Below are 21159 nucleotides of genomic sequence, written 5' to 3'. Positions count from 1 at the left end.
TTACCCACAACTTACATTCTCCCCCCCACCCAACACTCTTACCCACAACTTACATTCTCCCCCCCACCACCCAACACTCTTACCCACAACTTACATTCTCCCCCCCACCACCCAACACTCTTACCCACAACTTACATTCCCCCCACCACCCAACACTCTTACCCACAACTTACATTCTCCCCCCCACCCAACACTCTTACCCACAACTTACATTCTCCCCCCCACCACCCAACACTCTTACCCACAACTTACATTCTCCCCCCCACCACCCAACACTCTTACCCACAACTTACATTCTCCCCCCCACCACCCAACACTCTTACCCACAACTTACATTCTCCCCCCCACCACCCGACACTCTTACCCCCAACTTACACCCCCCCACCCAACACTCTTACCCACAACTTACATTCTCCCCACCACCCAACACTCTTACCCACAACTTACATTCTCCCCCCCACCCAACACTCTTACCCACAACTTACATTCTCCCCCCCACCACCCAACACTCTTACCCACAACTTACATTCTCCCCCCCACCACCCAACACTCTTACCCACAACTTACATTCTCCCCCCCACCCAACACTCTTACCCACAACTTACATTCTCCCCCCCACCACCCAACACTCTTACCCACAACTTACATTCTCCCCCCCACCACCCAACACTCTTACCCACAACTTACATTCCCCCCACCACCCAACACTCTTACCCACAACTTACATTCTCCCCCCCACCCAACACTCTTACCCACAACTTACATTCTCCCCCCCACCACCCAACACTCTTACCCACAACTTACATTCTCCCCCCCACCACCCAACACTCTTACCCACAACTTACATTCTCCCCCCCACCACCCGACACTCTTACCCCCAACTTACACCCCCCCACCCAACACTCTTACCCACAACTTACATTCTCCCCCCCACCACCCAACACTCTTACCCACAACTTACATTCTCCCCCCACCCAACACTCTTACCCACAACTTACATTCTCCCCCCCACCACCCAACACTCTTACCCACAACTTACATTCTCCCCCCCACCACCCGACACTCTTACCCCCAACTTACACCCCCCACCCAACACTCTTACCCACAACTTACATTCTCCCCCCCACCACCCAACACTCTTACCCACAACTTACATTCTCCCCCCACCCAACACTCTTACCCACAACTTACATTCTCCCCCCCACCACCCAACACTCTTACCCACAACTTACATTCTCCCCCCCACCACCCGACACTCTTACCCCCAACTTACACCCCCCACCCAACACTCTTACCCACAACTTACATTCTCCCCCCCACCCAACACTCTTACCCACAACTTACATTCTCCCCCCCACCCAACACTCTTACCCACAACTTACATTCTCCCCCCCACCACCCGACACTCTTACCCCCAACTTACACCCCCCACCCAACACTCTTACCCACAACTTACATTCTCCCCCCCACCACCCGACACTCTTACCCACAACTTACATTCTCCCCCCCACCACCCGACACTCTTACCCCCAACTTACACCCCCCACCCAACACTCTTACCCACAACTTACATTCTCCCCCCACCCTCTTACCCCCAACTTACACCCACCCACCCAACACTCTTACCCACAACTTACATTCTCCCCCCCACCACCCGACACTCTTACCCCCAACTTACACCCCCCACCCAACACTCTTACCCACAACTTACATTCTCCCCCCCACCACCCGACACTCTTACCCCCAACTTACACCCCCCCACCCAACACTCTTACCCACAACTTACATTCTCCCCCCACCCTCTTACCCCCAACTTACACCCACCCACCCAACACTCTTACCCACAACTTACATTCCCCCCCACCACCCAACACTCTTACCCACAACTTACATTCTCCCCCCACCACCCAACACTCTTACCCCCAACTTACACCCCCCCACCCAACACTCTTACCCACAACTTGCATTCTCCCCCCCACCACCCGACACTCTTACCCCCAACTTACACCCCCCACCCAACACTCTTACCCACAACTTACATTCTCCCCCCCACCACCCGACACTCTTACCCCCAACTTACACCCCCCACCCAACACTCTTACCCACAACTTACACCCCCCCACCCAACACTCTTACCCACAACTTACATTCTCCTGCCCACCCTCTTACCCCCAACTTACACCCCCCCACCCAACACTCTTACCCACAACTTACATTCTCCCCCCACCATCTTACCCCCAACTTACACCCCCCCACCCAACACTCTTACCCCCAACTTACACCCCCCCACCCGACACTCTTACCCCCAACTTACACCCCCCCACCCAACACTCTTACCCACAACTTACACCCCCCCCCACCCCGACACTCTTACCCCCAACTTACACATGTTCAGACCCCCCTCCCCCCAGTCAGTGCTGGATCACTCTGATGGGACAGATGTGGAATTCAGGACAAAGGCTCTTCCCAGCAGGTCACCCTCACTCAGACCAGTTCAAACTGGTTCTGCTGCGGCTCCTCATGGCTCTGGGGGTCCAGACTGGAGAGGCGGGTCAGACTGTAACGGGTTCTGACATGCTGTTGTTTTGGGTCGGGGCTGCGAGTGGGGGGGGGGGGGCAATGGAATGAGACTCCCGCTGCCCAAAACATCCGCTAACAACAGAGCGATTAGCACCTGCTCCACTGCACTGCACTCACCCACCGAGACCCACCAAGACCCGTCAGCGGCCCAACCAGCCCAGGTCCACCCAGACTGATTATCTGTTCCCTATGTTGCAGGTTCTGCACCGCGCCCCACCGTATGAACCTCCAGCTTCCCTCCCCTTATTTTAAAACATACACAGCTCCCACATCACCTCTAAAAACCTCCTACCCACCCACTGCAAAGCCCGGGACAGGAGGGTCATGTAATATGTGTGTGTGTTTGGGGGGTGGGGGGTGTTAAAACTTGGGACAGTCACGGAGGTAATGTGGGGGATAGATTCAGGATTTAAAGAGTTTATTGTCATGTGCACAGTAAAAACTATTTTCCTCGTACAATGAAATTCTTTCTTTGCTCATCGCCAAGTATAAAGATAAAAGTAGAAAATATTCAATAAAGAAAGAAATAAACTATCTAAATATAAATATTAAATAAGTGTTGAAGGGCCAGATATTTTTCAAGTCATCACATGGTGGGCCACATGTGCTGGGGGGGTTTGCGGTCAAAAAACACTATCGCTGCCCCAGCTAGTGATTTGGGAGGAAGGGAGTCTGGAAAAGAGTAGTAAGACGAGAACAGGCAGAAACTAAAGTCACGTTGAGTGTGAAAGAGAGTCAAGGGGAGGAATGTACACAAAATCTGTCCAGAGAGGGATTTTATTTGTTCTTTCTATTTTATTTTAAACAACCTTACGGGCCAGATGTTTCATGCTTGTGGGCCACATCAGGGCCAGTGGGCCACCTATGGTGTAGAGAGTAATGCGCAGGTTATTTCTGAGGTAGGTTCAGGAGTCTGGTAGCAGTGGGGAAGAAGCAGTTCTTTAGCCTGGTGGTTTTGCATTTCACACTTCTGTACCTCCGGCCTGAAGGCAGAAGAGTAAACAGGGGGGTGGGTAGAGTCTTTGAGGATGGAGGCAGCTCTCCTGAGGACTCTCTGGTGGTAGATACTCTGCAGAGAGGGCAGTGGAGTCCTAAAGATCTTCCTCACAGTCTTTACCACTTGCAGAAGTTGCAGAGTATCTTTGTAGACATCCTGAACTTCCTACAGCTGCTGTTGAGCCTTTTAGATCAGCTGAGTGGTGTTCAACGTCCACCTGAAGTCCTCTCTGATTTATATTTAAAACTGTTCACCCTCTCCACTCACAAGCCACTAGGGGTGTTAAAGCACGGGACAGGAGTGTGGTGGGGGTGGAGCGGGTTTAGTGTGGGTAGGGCTGTTAAAGCTCGGGACAGGGGGGTTGGGGGGGTTGGGTAGGGCTGTTAAAGCTCGGGACGGAGCAGTAGGCTCTCTGCAGTTGAGATCAGTCTGATCTGGAGAACGATGGCTGGAGGAAAACTCTGCCGCTTCAGCAGAACCCTGCTGATGATCGGACTCTTCCTCTTGACTGATCTGGGTAAGTGATTAGAGTATCCCCCTCACTTTCTCTCTCTATCCCTCTCTTCCTCTCTTTCTCTCTCTCTATTTATCTGTCTGTACTGAACTGTTCAGGATCTCCCAGGACGTGCTCCTGTTCAGACTCGCAGGTTTATGCTGGTATCTGGGTTTTGGGTTCTGCTAGATGTTCTGGTTCTGATCCAGACACTGAACACAGGGGCTGCTACTAACTGAGTGTTTTTAATAAAGTGGCCAGTAAATGCATTAAACTCCAGAAGCCACTAGAGGGAGTCCTAACTTTCTGAAATGAAAGGTGTGTGAGTGTGTGTAGTTTATGTGTGTGTGTATAGTGTTTGTATATTGAGTGTGTGTATATGGAGTGTGTATATATATATATATAGAGAGAGAGTTTGTGTATATTTAGTGTGTGTATATTGTGTGTGTGTGTGTATAGAGTGTGTTTGTGTATAGAGCATGTATAGTGTGTGTATATTGAGTGTATAGAGTATAGTGTGTGTGTGAGCAGGTATAGCGTGTTAGCAGGATTAGCATGTGAATGGTTGGGTGAGCAGCTGCTGTATAAAAGAGTGGGAGGTGTTTTCCCGTCACACACTGCAGTGCTCATGTCCCGCTGTGTCGTGTGTGTGCTGGTTCTATGCCCCGTCACCCCGCTGCCCACCGTCCCGCTGCCCGTCACCCCACTGACCCTCCCTCTCCCCGCAGACGCTCCGTCCGCCATGGAAAACCAGACCACCTTCCTGTACTTCGCCTACGGGAGTAACCTGCTGAAGGAGAGGCTGCAGCTGAAGAACCCGTCCGCCAGGGTCCACTGCATCGCCCGGCTCCAGGTACCACCCACCCTCCACCCACAGCGCCACCCGCAGGCCACCACGAACACACACTATTCACTATATAACTATACTATACACTGATAATAACACTGTAATATATAACTATAATTAACTACTCACTATATGATTACACTATAATAATTACACTGTAAATGATATATAAGTATAATGATATATATGGATATTCTGCTGGTTCCTGTTCAGGACTATAAGCTGGTGTTCGGGAATCATAAGGGGCTGGCGAGTGACCGCTGGCAAGGGGGCGTGGCCACGATCGAGCACAGCCCGGGGGACGAGGTGTGGGGGGTGGTGTGGAAAATAAACATGGCTGATCTGGAGAGTCTAGACAGGTATGATTCACTGACTCACTGACTCACTCACTGACTCACTCACTCACTCACTGACTCACTCACTGACTCACTGACTCACTCACTGACTCACTCACTGACTCACTGACTCACTCACTGACTCACTCACTGACTCACTCACTGACTCACTGACTCACTCACTGACTCACTCGCTCATTCGCTGACTCACTCACTCGCTGACTCACTGACTCACTCACTCACTCACTCGCTGACTCACTCACTCACTCACTGACTCACTCACTCACTCACTGACTCACTCACTCACTCACTGACTCACTCACTGACTCACTCACTGACTCACTCGCTGACTCACTCGCTCGCTGACTCACTCACAGACTCACTCACAGACTCACTCACAGACTCACTCGCTGACTGACTCACTCGCTCGCTGACTCACTCTGTGACTCACTCACAGACTCACTCTGTGACTCACTCACAGACTCACTCATAGATTACTGACTCACACAGTGACCGACTCACTGACTGACTCATTACACTCATTCATTACTGCTCACTAATTGACTCACAAATTACCGACTCATTCATATATAATGTGCTTGTGTGTGTATAATATGTGTGTGTATAATGTGTGTGTGTGTGTGTATAATGTGTGTGTGTATAATATGTGTGTGTATAATGTGTGTGTATAATGTGTGTGTGTGTGTGTATAATGTGTGTGTATAATGTGTGTGTATAATATGTGTGTATAATGTGTGTGTGTGTATAATATGTGTGTGTGTGTATAATGTGTGTGTGTGTATATAATGTGTGTGTGTGTGTGTGTATAATGTGTGTGTGTGATGTGTGTGTGTGTGTGCATGTGTGTAAAATGTGTGTGTGTGTGTATAATGTGTGTGTGTGTGTGTGTGGTCTTTGCAAGATGGCGGCGCGCAGTAGTGCAGCGGCTTCTCACGCTCCTAGCGAACACCCTATTTTGAGCTGTTTTTACGTCGGTTCTGAACCCGACTTTACGTGCCCCACGCGTGTGAGTTACAGCAGAACCGAACTTCTGAGGATTAAGGACAGTTTGGTCAGTAAAACAGCAACTATGGACAATAATATCCGAGCTACGCTGGGCAAGCTGCACCTCCTCCGCGCTCCGGCGTGGGGGAGCGGATCGCTGCAGACAAAGGGCAAGAGGAGGAGGCGGTGCGAGCGGCGTCAGAAGAGAGGAAAACGCGCTGGGGTGCTAGCCAGGCTAAAGGCTAATGCTAACCGACCCCCGATTCCGTCGCTTTTCCTCTCTAACGTCCGCTCTTTGGATAACAAGCTGGACCTGCTGCGGCTGAGGATGAATGTTTCTGAGGAGATGAGGAACTGCGCTGTGATTTGTCTCACGGAAACCTGGCTGAACCAGACCATGCCGGACTCAGCCTTCCAGCTCGCCGGCCGGCAGCTCTTCCGAGCGGACCGCAGCCAGCTATCCGGGAAAGCCCGGGGGTGCGGCTTGTGCGTCTACATAAACAAAGGTTGGTGCACAAACTGCGTGTTGGTAAACAGCCACTGCTCCGAGGCGACAGAACAGCTGACTTTAAAGTGTCGTCCTCACTATCTGCCTCGTGAGTTTTCGGCGGTGTTCGTGATTGCTGTTTACATAGCACCGGATGCTAATGCTAACAACGCGCTGAAGGAGCTTTATGACAACATCAGCTCGCTTCAGAACAAGCATCCGGACGCGTTCTACGTGGTAGCGGGGGATTTTAACCACGTAGAACTGAAGAACACGCTGCCGAGGTTTTACCAACACGTGAACATTCCAACGCGAGGTAATAACACGCTGGACCGTCTTTACTCCTCTGTGAAAGACGCTTACAAAGCCTTCCCCCGCCCCCACCTCGGGCTATCGGACCACATCTCCATCATGCTGGTCCCCGCATACCACCCCCCACTGCGACGCTCAAAACCCACACAGAAAACCATCACGGTGTGGCCCAGTGACGGCGCCGCTGTGCTGCAGGACTGCTTCGGCTGCACAGACTGGCAGGTCTTCAGGGAGGCTGCTGAGTGTGAGGGGGAGCTGGATCTGGAGGAATACACATCTGCTGTTCTCGGGTACATCAGCAAGTGTGTGGAGGATGTCACTACTACCAAGACTGTGACTTGCTACCCGAACCAGAAGCCCTGGCTGAACGCAGAGGTGCGTTCCCTGCTGAAAGCCAGGGATGCTGCCTTCAGATCTGGAGACTCGGATGAACTCAGGAGGGCTAGAAGAGAGCTGACTGCTGGAGTTAAGAGGGCAAAAGCTGCATATGCTCAGAAAATCCAGGGAAACTTTTCCTCCCAGGATCCACAGAGCATGTGGAGGGGCATCAAGTGCATCACGGACTACAAATCTAACGTTGCACAAAGCTCCAAAGACCCATCCCTGCCTGAGGCTCTCAACACGTTCTACGCCCGCTTTGAGAACCCTGACACACCCCCCAGCACCAGACTCCCACACTCACCAGGAGAGGAGCCCCTCAGCGTGACACCAGCAGAAGTAAGGAGGACGCTGAGGAGGATTAACCCCCGGAAAGCTGCCGGCCCGGACAACATCCCCGGACAGGTGCTAAAAGACTGCGCAGACCAGCTCTCGGACGTCCTGGCCGACATTTTCAACGCCTCCCTCATCCAGGCAGCTGTCCCCACTTGCCTGAAGACCGCCACCATCATCCCGGTCCCCAAGAGCTCCACAGTGACAGGTCTGAATGACTACCGGCCAGTAGCCCTCACTCCGATAGTCACAAAGTGCTTTGAAAGACTGGTTCAGACCCACATCAAAGCCACCATCAACATCACTGTGGATCCACACCAGTATGCATACAGGAAGAACCGATCCACAGAGGATACCATTTCCTCCGTGGTCCACACTGCCCTCACCCACCTGGAGCAGAAAGATTCCTACGTTCGGATGCTCTTTGTGGACTTCACATCTGCTTTCAACACCATGATTCCTCAGACACTGATAACCAAACTCTCCTCACTTGGACTGAGCTCTTCCCTGGGTCCTAGACTTCCTGACCAACAGGCCGCAGTCTGTGAGGATTCACAACATCTCCTCCCCCTCCATAATCCTCAGCACTGGCTCCCCTCAGGGCTGTGTGCTGAGCCCCCTCCTGTTCACACTGCTCACATATGACTGCTCACCTCTCCATCCCGGCTGTCATATTGTGAAATTTGCGGAAGACACGGCAGTGGTTGGATGCATCACAAACAGAGATGAGTCCAGCTACAGGCAGGAGGTGGAACACCTGGAGGATTGGTGCAGAGAAAACAACCTCTGCATCAATGTAAAAAAGACAAAGGAGATGATTGTGGACTTCAGAAGGGGCCAGCATGCCCACCTCCCCCTGCACATTGGAGGATCTGCAGTGGAAGTGGTCGACAGCTACAGGTACTTAGGGGTGCACCTGAGCAGCAACCTCACCTGGAGCAACAACACTTCCACTCTGGTCAGGAAGCACATCAGCGGCTCTACTTCCTCAGGAGGCTGAGACGAGCTGGACTCGGGAGCGCAGTCCTCACCTCCTTCTACAGATGTGTGGTGGAGAGCGTCGTGTGCTCCAGCATCAATGTGTGGCATGGAAGCTGCTCTGCTGCAGACAGGAAAGCTCTGCAGAGGGTGGTGAAGGCTGCACAGAGGATTGTTGGAGTTAGCTTCCCCAGCACCACAGACATTTACACCTCCAGGTGCAGGAAAAGGGCCACCTGCATCAGGAAGGATCCCACCCACCCAGCACACGCACTTTTTGTCCCACTCCCCTCAGGCCGGAGGCTGCGGAGCATTAAGTGCAAAACAACAAGACTCAGAAACAGCTTCATTCCGGAAGCTGTAAGACTCTTAAACTCCACTTAACAAACACACTGCACTGACACCAAGGACAAATTACTGTTTACTGTTTACCAACATGGCCACTTTACTTGCACTGAGACACTTTATCTCCACTGCTCTAATTCACATTATCATGCTGCTATAGCACACTTGCACTCTGGACTTCATGTTGCTGAACCTTCTACTCTCTATTTATTTTTTTTATTCTTTGGGATATTTATCTATCTATTTTTTATATTCTATTTCTTTTATTGTATTCTTTTTTTATCTATATATCTATTAATAACAGCTCTTTGGGTGTAAAACTGGATCGTGAGATCACAATTTCGTTCCACCTCATGTACCACATGTGATGCGAATGACAATAAAATCTCCTTGAATCCTTGATAATGTGTGTGTGTGTGTGTATAATGTGTGTGTGTATGTGTGTGTGTGTATAATGTGTGTGTGTATAATGTATGTGTGTGTGTGTATAATGTATATTGTGTGTGTATAATGTGTGTGTGTGTGTGTGTGTATAATGTGTGTGTGTGTGTGTGTGTGTGCATAATGTGTGTGTGTATAATGTATGTGTGTGTGTGTATAATGTATATTGTGTGTGTATAATGTGTGTGTGTGTGTGTGTGTGTGTATAGTGTGTGTGTGTGTGTGTGTGTGTGTGTGTGTAATGTGTGTGTGTGTGTGTGTGTAATGTGTGTGTGTGTGTGTATATAATGTGTGTGTGTGTGTGTGTATAATGTGTGTGTGTGTGTGTGTGTATAATGTGTGTGTGTGTGTGTATATTGTGTGTGTATAATGTGTGTGTATAATGTGTGTGTATAATGTGTGTGTATAATGTGTGTGTGTATAATGTGTGTGTGTGTGTGTGTATAATGTGTGTGTATAATGTGTGTGTGTGTGTATAATGTGTGTAATGTGTGTGTGTATAATGTATGTGTGTGTGTGTATAATGTGTGTGTGTGTGTATAATGTGTGTGTGTGTATAATGTGTGTGTGTGTGTATTGTGTGTGTGTGTACAATGTGTTTGTGTGTGTGTGTGTGTGTGTGTGTAATGTGTGTGTGTGTGTGTATATAATGTGTGTGTGTGTGTGTGTGTGTGTATAATGTGTGTGTGTGTGTGTATAATGTGTGTGTGTGTATATTGTGTGTGTATAATGTGTGTGTATAATGTGTGTGTATAATGTGTGTGTATAATGTGTGTGTGTATAATGTGTGTGTGTGTGTGTGTATAATGTGTGTGTATAATGTGTGTGTGTGTGTGTATAATGTATGTGTGTGTGTGTATAATGTGTGTGTGTGTATAATGTGTGTGTGTACAATATGTGTGTATAATGTGTGTGTGTGTGTATAATGTATGTGTGTGTGTGTATAATGTGTGTGTGTGTGTGTGTATAATGTGTGTGTGTGTGTGTATAATGTGTGTGTATAATGTGTGTGTGTGTGTGTATAATGTATGTGTGTGTGTGTATAATGTGTGTGTGTGTATAATGTGTGTGTGTACAATATGTGTGTATAATGTGTGTGTGTGTGTATAATGTATGTGTGTGTGTGTATAATGTGTGTGTGTGTGTGTGTATAATGTATGTGTGTGTGTGTATAATGTGTGTGTATAATGTGTGTGTGTGTATAATGTATATTGTGTGTGTATAATGTGTGTGTGTGTGTATATTGTGTGTGTATAATATGTGTGTATAATGTGTGTGTGTGTGTATGTGTGTGTGTGTATAATGTATGTGTGTGTGTGTATAATGTGTGTGTGTGTGTATAATGTGTGTGTGTGTGTATAATGTGTGTGTGTGTGTGTATAATGTGTGTGTGTGTATAATGTGTGTGTGTGTATAATGTGTGTGTGTGTGTATAATGTGTGTGTGTGTGTATAATGTGTGTGTGTGTGTATAATGTGTGTGTGTGTATAATGTGTGTGTGTGTGTATAATGTGTGTGTGTATAATGTGTGTGTGTGTGTGTGTGTATAATGTGTGTGTGTGTATAATGTGTGTGTGTGTATAATGTGTGTGTGTGTGTGTATAATGTGTGTGTGTGTGTGCGTGTGCGCAGGCAGGAGAACGTGCGGTTGGGGGCGTACAGTCCGGTGGAGGTGTCGGTTTGGACTCGGGGTCAGGAGCTGAACTGCAGGACCTACATCATGAACAGCTGTGTGTACGCCCCGCCCTCTCCACAGTACCTAAAGGTAAACACTCCCTCCCCCCGAATTAACCATGATAATAATTAACCATCAGATAATCACTTAATATCAATCTGACACACACTTCTTACTCATCAATTTATCATCGGATTCTCAGTCGAATAAAAGCACTGAGTCTATAAACTGAGATTCAAATCCCAGATCATGCTGCTGTTTCTCCATCAGCAGCCGGACTCTGAGAGAGAGAGAGAGAGAGAGAGAGAGAGAGTACATTTAGAGAGAGAAAGAGCGAGAGAGAGAGAGAGAGAGAGAGAGAGCGAGAGAGAGAGTACATTTAGAGAGAGAAAGAGCGAGAGAGAGAGAGAGAGAGAGAGAGAGAGAGTACATTTAGAGAGAGAGTTTATTTTTCACTTCTGGCGCCGACGCGAGTGGCTGCCTGTTCCAGTAGCTCCGTCTCCTTTGTGTGTTTTTTCGAGTTTTTTTTACGTTTATTTATCGTCTCTGTGCTACTACACACGTCTAGTGTGCATCTTATTTATATCCTAAGGGTATTTTTAGCCTAAATATGAGGGGCAGTGAGGAATATCGTATTTATTCCCGTGAAGAACTGCTGGCCCTTCGTCATCCACTCCACCGTCGCAGCGCTGCAGACACAACACCCTGACGCCTTCTATGTCTTCTATGTATTACTGGTGATTTTAAACACGTAACGCTGGACTCTACACTGCCTGCCAGTTCAATTTGTGGACTGTCCCACCAGGAAGAACAGAACCATAGACTTGCTGTATGCTAATGTGAAGGATGCATACAGGGCTATTCCACTACCACCGCTGGGGAAATCAGATCACAACCTGGTCTTCCTACAGCCTCAGTACAAACCACTGGTACTGAGGCAGCCCACTACCACACGCTCATTCAGAGTCTGGTCTCCTGAAGCAGAAGAAGCCCTCAGGGACTCCTATGACACCACTGACTGGAGCGTGCTGCTGCACCCACATGGAGAGGACATTGAGGGGGTTACTCACTGTGTTACAGACTAGAGGTGGGCGATACCAGGAATTTTGGTATCGATCCGATACCAAGTAAACGCAGGGCCAGTATTGCCGATATCGATACTGATACCGATACTTTTTAATATTTAAGCTTTATAGATCCAAATGATCCAAAAACCTAGGATATAATTTCACCAAACATTGTAAGTGATAACAAAATACTTTAGTATCACAATCAACATTTTTTGTTTAGAAACAATGGAACAGTAACAAAACAAAGTTTAAATATAAAATAAAAAATACAAAAAAATAAAATAAAAATTCTCCCCTCACTAGACATCTTTTCTTTCTTTCTTTGTTTCTTTTTTTTAATAGAATTGTCATTTGGAAAAACAATAAAAAATAAGGAATTGTCTTCCTTTCAGTGCAATTCAAATGCAAGTTTTTCTTAAATAAACAGAGTGTAAAAAAATATCACTCAACACAAATCTCCTGAGGTAGAGGCGTGTCGACTCGAGGAGAGCGCTGAGTGGGCGGGGCCAGGCTGAGCCTACCTGCGTGGCGGTTTGGCTGGCTTTGCTGAGACGCATGTGCAAAACAACAAGAGACCAGAGAGTAGACTGTGGTGAATCTCGTGCGCAGCAGTGCGCAGCAGTGCGTGCAGCAGAGAAAAAAGCTTGAATATCGATATTTTTACACGAGTATTGCTCAATACCAATACCAGCGTTGGTATCGATATTATCGATATTTGGATCGATCCGCCCACCTCTATTACAGACTACTTGAATTTCTGTATGGATGTTGCTGTTCCCACAAAGACTGTACGCTGCTTTCCAAACAACAAACCTTGGATTACCAGCACCGTCAAGGACCTCCTCAACCAAAAGAAAAGGGCGTTTAAAGATGGAAACTTGGTAGAGCAGGAAGGCAGCTGGCCCGGACAGAGTGTGCCCCAGAATGCTCAAGGCATGTGCTGTTCAACTGGGTGAGCCCCTCCAACATGAGCTTAATCTGAGTCTGCGTCTAGGGAGGGTTCCTGCCTCGTTCCAGTTCCTAAGAAGGCACACCCGAAGGAGCTGAATGACTACAGGCCGGTTGCTTTGACATCTCACGTGATGAAGACCATGGAGCGACTGCTGCTGGACCACCTCAGACCTCAGGTCCACCATGCTGAGGACCCACTGCAGTTTGCGTACCGTGAAAAGGTGGGAGTGGAAGATGCCATCCTCTATCTCCTGCACAGAGCTCACTCTCATCTGGACAAGGGGGGAGGTGCTGTGAGGGTCATGTTCTTCGACTTCTCCAGTGCCTTCAACACCATCCAGCCCCTACTGCTGAGAGACAAGCTGATGAAGATGGAGGTGGACATGCACCTGGTCACCTGGATCACTGACTACCTTACTGGGAGACCACAACATGTCAGGATCAGGGACTGCTCCTCTGATACAGTGATCAGCAGCGCAGGAGCACCACAGGGGACTGTTCTCTCTCCAGTCCTGTTCACACTGTACACATCAGAGAGAGAGAGAGAGAGAGTAAATAATAGATAAACAGTGGTTAGTGTGTAAATAAGAAGTGTGAACAGGTAAACAGTGGTAAGTAAGTGTGTAAATAAGGAGTGTGAACAGGGGTTAGTGAGTGTGTAAATAAGGAGTGTGAACAGTGGTTAGTGAGTGTGTAAATAAGGAGTGTGAACAGTGGTTAGTAAGTGTGTAAATAAGGAGTGTGAACAGGGGTTAGTGAGTGTGTAAATAAGGAGTGTGAACAGTGGTTAGTGAGTGTGTAAATAAGGAGTGTGAACAGGGGTTAGTAAGTGTGTAAATAAGGAGTGTGAACAGTGGTTAGTGAGTATGTAAATAAGGAGTGTGAACAATGGTTAGTGAGTGTGTAAATAAGGAGTGTGAACAGTGGTTAGTGAGTGTGTAAATAAGGAGTGTGAACAATGGTTAGTAAGTGTGTAAATAAGGAGTGTGAACAGTGGTTAGTGAGTATGTAAATAAGGAGTGTGAACAATGGTTAGTAAGTGTGTAAATAAGGAGTGTGAACAGTGGTTAGTGAGTGTGTAAATAAGGAGTGTGAACAGTGGTTAGTGAGTGTGTAAATAAGGAGTGTGAACAATGGTTAGTAAGTGTGTAAATAAGGAGTGTGAACAGTGGTTAGTAAGTGTGTAAATAAGGAGTGTGAACAGGTAAACAGTGGTTAGTGAGTGTGTAAATAAGGAGTGTGAACAGTGGTTAGTGAGTATGTAAATAAGGAGTGTGAACAATGGTTAGTAAGTGTGTAAATAAGGAGTGTGAACAGTGGTTAGTAAGTGTGTAAATAAGGAGTGTGAACAGGTAAACAGTGGTTAGTGAGTGTGTAAATAAGGAGTGTGAACAGTGGTTAGTGAGTGTGTAAATATGGAGTGTGAACAGGTAAACAGTGGTTAGTGAGTGTGTAAATAAGGAGTGTGAACAATGGTTAGTAAGTGTGTAAATAAGGAGTGTGAACAGTGGTTAGTGAGTGTGTAAATAAGGAGTGTGAACAGGTAAACAGTGGTTAGTGAGTGTGTAAATAAGGAGTGTGAACAGGGGTTAGTGAGTGTGTAAATAAGGAGTGTGAACAGGGGTTAGTGAGTGTGTAAATAAGGAGTGTGAACAGTGGTTAGTGAGTGTGTAAATAGCGAGTGTGAACAGTGGTTAGTGAGTGTGTAAATAAGGAGTGTGAACAGTGGTTAGTGAGTGTGTAAATAAGGAGTGTGAACAGTGGTTAGTGAGTGTGTAAATAAGGAGTGTGAACAGTGGTTAGTGAGTGTGTAAATAGCGAGTGTGAACAGGGGTTTGGTGGATGAGATGTTCTGGGTCGGGCTATAGTGAGGCGGTGGGGACGCTGCTGTTGTTGCGGGTGTTTTCTGGCGGGTCTCTTTGTGTTTGGAACACAATGGGTCGGAGCAGAACTGGGTCAGGACCCGGCGGCTCATTCAGAGCTGAACTCCAGAATCTGTTCTGTTTCACAGTGAAGCTCCTGGAATCTGCAGCTCTACGGTCCTGCTGTTACTAAACCACCAACCCGACCCGTCCCCCTATGCTCCCCCCCCCCACCCCCCCGTAGGTGATTGTGATGGGAGGAGTAAAATATCTGAGGCGGAGTTTGTTTGGTTGCCGTTGGTGATTGTGATGGGTGGAGTAAAATATCTGAGGCGGAGTTTGTTTGGTTGCCGTTGGTGATTGTGATGGGTGGAGTAAAATATCTGAGGTGGAGTTTGTTTGGTTGCTGTTGGTGATTGTGATGGGTGGAGTAAAATATCTGAGGCGGAGTTTGTTTGGTTGCTGTAGGTGATTGTGATGGGTGGAGTAAATTATCTGAGGTGGAGTTTGTTTGGTTGCCGTTGGTGATTGTGATGGGTGGAGTAAATTATCTGAGGTGGAGTTTGGTTGGTTGCCGTTGGTGATTGTGATGGGTGGAGTAAAATATCTGAGGCGGAGTTTGTTTGGTTGCTGTAGGTGATTGTGATGGGTGGAGTAAATTATCTGAGGTGGAGTTTGTTTGGTTGCCGTTGGTGATTGTGATGGGAGGAGTAAATTATCTGAGGCGGAGTTTGTTTGGTTGCCGTTGGTGATTGTGATGGGTGGAGTAAAATATCTGAGGCGGAGTTTGTTTGGTTGCCGTTGGTGATTGTGATGGGTGGAGTAAATTATCTGAGGTGGAGTTTGTTTGGTTGCCGTTGGTGATTGTGATGGGTGGAGTAAAATATCTGAGGCGGAGTTTTTTTGGTTGCCGATGGTGATTGTGATGGGAGGAGTAAAATATCTGAGGCGGAGTTTGTTTGGTTGCTGTAGGTGATTGTGATGGGAGGAGTAAAATATCTGAGGCGGAGTTTGTTTGCTTGCCGTTGGTGATAGTGATGGGTGGAGTAAAATATCTGAGGCGGAGTTTGTTTGGTTGCTGTAGGTGATTGTGATGGGAGGAGTAAAATATCTGAGGTGGAGTTTGTTTGGTTGCTGTATGTGATTGTGATGGGTGGAGTAAAATATCTGAGGCGGAGTTTGTTTGGTTGCTGTAGGTGATTGTGATGGGTGGAGTAAATTATCTGAGGTGGAGTTTGTTTGGTTGCCGTTGGTGATTGTGATGGGAGGAGTAAATTATCTTCCTCTACAGGAAGGCCCAGAGCAGACTGTACTTCCTCAGAAGGCTCAGGTCTTTCAACATCTGCCAGAAACTCCTGCTGATGTTCTACCAGTCTGTGGTAGCCAGCGTCCTCTTTTACGCTGTAGTGTGCTGGGGAGGCAGCATCAGCAAGAGGGACGCTGGACTGAACAGGCTGGTGAGGAAAGCTGGTTCTGTGCTGGGATTAGAGCTGGAGTCCTTAACACCACTGGCAGAGAGGAGAGCCCTCAGTAAGCTGCTGAACATCATGGACAATGTTCACCACCCTCTGCACAGCACCATCACCAGGCAGAGGAGCTCATTCAGCGGCAGACTGCTGTCCCAGTCCTGCTCCACAGACAGACTCTGAAAGTCTTTTGTCCCTCAGGCCATAAGACTGTTCAACTCCTCTCAGCACTAACAGTGGTTAGTGAGTGTGTAAATAGCGAGTGTGAACAGTGGTTAGTGAGTGTATAAATAAGGAGTGTGAACAGTGGTTAGTGAGTGTATAAATAAGGAGTGTGAACAGGGGTTAGTGAGTGTGTAAATAAGGAGTGTGAACAGTGGTTAGTGAGTGTGTAAATAGCGAGTGTGAACAGTGGTTAGTGAGTGTGTAAATAGCGAGTGTGAACAGGGGTTTGGTGGATGAGATGTTCTGGGTCGGGCTATAGTGAGGCGGTGGGGACGCTGCTGTTGTTGCGGGTGTTTTCTGGCGGGTCTCTTTGTGTTTGGAACACAATGGGTCGGAGCAGAACTGGGTCAGGACCCGGCGGCTCATTCAGAGCTGAACTCCAGAATCTGTTCTGTTTCACAGTGAAGCTCCTGGAATCTGCAGCTCTACGGTCCTGCTGTTACTAAACCACCAACCCGACCCGTCCCCCTATGCTCCCCCCCCCCCACCCCCCCGTAGGTGATTGTGATGGGAGGAGTAAAATATCTGAGGCGGAGTTTGTTTGGTTGCTGTATGTGATTGTGATGGGGTGGAGTAAATTATCTGAGGCGGAGTTTGTTTGGTTGCTATAGGCGATTGTGATGGGTGGAGTAAAATATCTGAGGCGGAGTTTGTTTGGTTGCCGCTGGTGATTGTGATGGGTGGAGTAAAATATCTGAGGTGGAGTTTGTTTGGTTGCTGTTGGTGATTGTGATGGGTGGAGTAAATTATCTGAGGTGGAGTTTGGTTGGTTGCCGTTGGTGATTGTGATGGGTGGAGTAAAATATCTGAGGCGGAGTTTGTTTGGTTGCTGTAGGTGATTGTGATGGGTGGAGTAAATTATCTGAGGTGGAGTTTGGTTGGTTGCCGTTGGTGATTGTGATGGGTGGAGTAAAATATCTGAGGCGGAGTTTGTTTGGTTGCTGTAGGTGATTGTGATGGGAGGAGTAAAATATCTGAGGTGGAGTTTGTTTGGTTGCTGTAGGCGATTGTGATGGGGGAGTAAATTATCTGAGGCGGAGTTTGTTTGGTTGCTGTAGGTGATTGTGATGGGTGGAGTAAAATATCTGAGGTGGAGTTTGTTTGCTTGCCGTTGGTGATAGTGATGGGAGGAGTAAAATATCTGAGGCGGAGTTTGTTTGGTTGCTGTAGGTGATTGTGATGGGAGGAGTAAAATATCTGAGGCGGAGTTTGTTTGCTTGCCGTTGGTGATAGTGATGGGAGGAGTAAAATATCTGAGGCGGAGTTTGTTTGGTTGCTGTAGGTGATTGTGATGGGGTGGAGTAAATTATCTGAGGTGGAGTTTGTTTGGTTGCCGTTGGTGATTGTGATGGGAGGAGTAAAATATCTGAGGCGGAGTTTGTTTGGTTGCTGTAGGTGATTGTGATGGGGTGGAGTAAATTATCTGAGGTGGAGTTTGTTTGGTTGCCGATGGTGATTGTGATGGGAGGAGTAAAATATCTGAGGTGGAGTTTGTTTGGTTGCTATAGGTGATTGTGATGGGTGGAGTAAAATATCTGAGGCGGAGTTTGTTTGGTTGCCGATGGTGATTGTGATGGGAGGAGTAAAATATCTGAGGTGGAGTTTGTTTGGTTGCTATAGGTGATTGTGATGGGGGAGTAAAATATCTGAGGCGGAGTTTGTTTGCTTGCCGTTGGTGATAGTGATGGGTGGAGTAAAATATCTGAGGCGGAGTTTGTTTGGTTGCTGTAGGTGATTGTGATGGGAGGAGTAAAATATCTGAGGTGGAGTTTGTTTGGTTGCTGTATGTGATTGTGATGGGTGGAGTAAAATATCTGAGGCGGAGTTTGTTTGGTTGCTGTAGGTGATTGTGATGGGTGGAGTAAATTATCTGAGGTGGAGTTTGTTTGGTTGCCGTTGGTGATTGTGATGGGAGGAGTAAATTATCTTCCTCTACAGGAAGGCCCAGAGCAGACTGTACTTCCTCAGAAGGCTCAGGTCTTTCAACATCTGCCAGAAACTCCTGCTGATGTTCTACCAGTCTGTGGTAGCCAGCGTCCTCTTTTACGCTGTAGTGTGCTGGGGAGGCAGCATCAGCAAGAGGGATGCTGGACGACTGGACAGGCTGGTGAGGAAAGCTGGTTCTGTGCTGGGATTAGAGCTGGAGTCCTTAACACCACTGGCAGAGAGGAGAGCCCTCAGCAAGCTGCTGAACATCATGGACAATGTTCACCACCCTCTGCACAGCACCATCACCAGGCAGAGGAGCTCATTCAGCGGCAGACTGCTGTCCCAGTCCTGCTCCACAGACAGACTCTGAAAGTCTTTTGTCCCTCAGGCCATAAGACTGTTCAACTCCTCTCAGCACTAACAGGGGTTAGTGAGTGTGTAAATAGCGAGTGTGAACAGTGGTTAGTGAGTGTGTAAATAAGGAGTGTGAACAGTGGTTAGTGAGTGTGTAAATAAGGAGTGTGAACAGTGGTTAGTGAGTGTGTAAATAGCGAGTGTGAACAGTGGTTAGTAAGTGTGTAAATAAGGAGTGTGAACAGTGGTTAGTGAGTGTGTAAATAGCGAGTGTGAACAGGGGTTTGGTGGATGAGATGTTCTGGGTCGGGCTATAGTGAGGCGGTGGGGACGCTGCTGTTGTTGCGGGTGTTTTCTGGCGGGTCTCTTTGTGTTTGGAACACAATGGGTCGGAGCAGAACTGGGTCAGGACCCGGCGGCTCATTCAGAGCTGAACTCCAGAATCTGTTCTGTTTCACAGTGAAGCTCCTGGAATCTGCAGCTCTACGGTCCTGCTGTTACTAAACCACCAACCCGACCCGTCCCCCTATGCTCCCCCCCCCCACCCCCCCGTAGGTGATTGTGATGGGAGGAGTAAAATATCTGAGGCGGAGTTTGTTTGGTTGCTGTAGGTGATTGTGATGGGAGGAGTAAAATATCTGAGGTGGAGTTTGTTTGGTTGCTGTATGTGATTGTGATGGGGTGGAGTAAATTATCTGAGGTGGAGTTTGTTTGGTTGCCGTTGGTGATTGTGATGGGGTGGAGTAAAATATGAGACTTTTTGTTTGGTTGCCTAGGTGATCATGATGGGGGCGGAGCAAAACGGTCTGCCGAAAGATTACCAGGAGAAGCTGAAGGCCATCGAAACCAACAAGTACGAGGGTCCACTGCCCGTGATGGAGGAACTGGAGAAAGCTCTGAGGAATTCCAAACTGAAGAAGAAAGGTCGTTCTGACGCCTAGAACCACAGAGAACCACAAAGAACTACGAAGAACCACAGAGAACTACGAAGAACCACAGAGAACCACAGAGAACCACAAAGAACTACGAAGAACCAGGGACAGTTACAGAGATGACTGTTCTACCCACTTTACACCGTTCTCTTCACTGTAGCTCAGAGTAAAGCTGCTGTAGAATTCTAAACTCTAAAATAATCAGAAATAAACAGAGCAGAAGAGTTACTGTAAAATAAGCAGATTTACAGTTTGGTAGAATGTTGTTTAATCCTGTTAATCAGATTAATAAAGTGAGAGGATTAAGAGCAAATCTGATTTTATTGACGTCAGAAACACTGCACACCTTAAATAAATATTATTTATATAAATTATTATATCAGCGTACAGACCAAATTCTTTAACTGCATATTACTGAGGCTCCACCCTCTGATACACTACTGTTAATTTACTAATAATAAACTGATTGTTTTAAACTCATTAGCATAAACTGACGCTACAGAATGCGAAAGTCCTACAGAATATTTGTATCGTTTTTATTTCTTTGATGATTAATAAACGTGTAATTCTTAATGAAGTAAAATTGTTTTTGTGTATTTATTTCATTTTATGTTTTTTTTTCTTCACGGTTAGCGCTGTGCTAACTGCATACCAGTCTGTTCACCAGTAAAACCAGTAGAAACACTTTCTAAAGCGCTGAGATCAGTGTTTGTTTTGGTGTAGACTGTCTCTGTGTTTGTTTTCTGGATCTGAGGGAAGAGTTGTAGAGATTCTCTGATCAGTAATAAAATCTTTCGCTGTGGTTTTTGGTGGCTGGTTTAGAAACCCCACCTATAATCAGCAGGCGACGCCCAACATCAGCAGCACAACACTAGAATCCAGCAGAGCAGAAAACACATCAGCGTAACGACATGAAAACCTTTTAATACCACCTCCAAATATGGGTGTAAGACGTGAACTGCAGGTCTACACACCTTTAAATAAAAAACACACGTAATGTTTAATAAGAGCCACACGAATATTTTTATATTTAAATAAATGCAGATCAACAGGTCTAGCTTAATAAATTAACCTGCTTATTTCAATAAACAGAACCGTAAGTAAAACATTCAGAGATCCGGAGCTTCACAACAGGAGTGAAGCATACAGACGCTTTCAGTAGAT

General features: G+C 47.3%; 1 protein-coding gene across 1 annotated transcript; it reads left to right on the top strand.

Moving 5' to 3' along the window:
* Positions 1–3963: 3963 nt before the first annotated feature.
* On the top strand, positions 3964–20578 carry LOC125797559 (gamma-glutamylcyclotransferase-like). The gene is made up of 5 exons (XM_049474078.1): positions 3964–4094; positions 4799–4923; positions 5131–5276; positions 11164–11296; positions 19840–20578. Exons 1-5 carry the CDS (start codon positions 4022–4024, stop codon positions 20002–20004), a joined length of 642 nt encoding a protein of 213 aa, XP_049330035.1. The 5' UTR covers positions 3964–4021; the 3' UTR covers positions 20005–20578.
* The last annotated feature ends 581 nt before the right edge of the window (positions 20579–21159 follow it).

This window comes from Astyanax mexicanus, unplaced genomic scaffold, assembly GCF_023375975.1.
Source record: "Astyanax mexicanus isolate ESR-SI-001 unplaced genomic scaffold, AstMex3_surface scaffold_51, whole genome shotgun sequence".
NCBI lineage: Eukaryota > Metazoa > Chordata > Actinopteri > Characiformes > Acestrorhamphidae > Astyanax > Astyanax mexicanus.
This window is presented reverse-complemented; position numbering and strand designations above follow the sequence as displayed.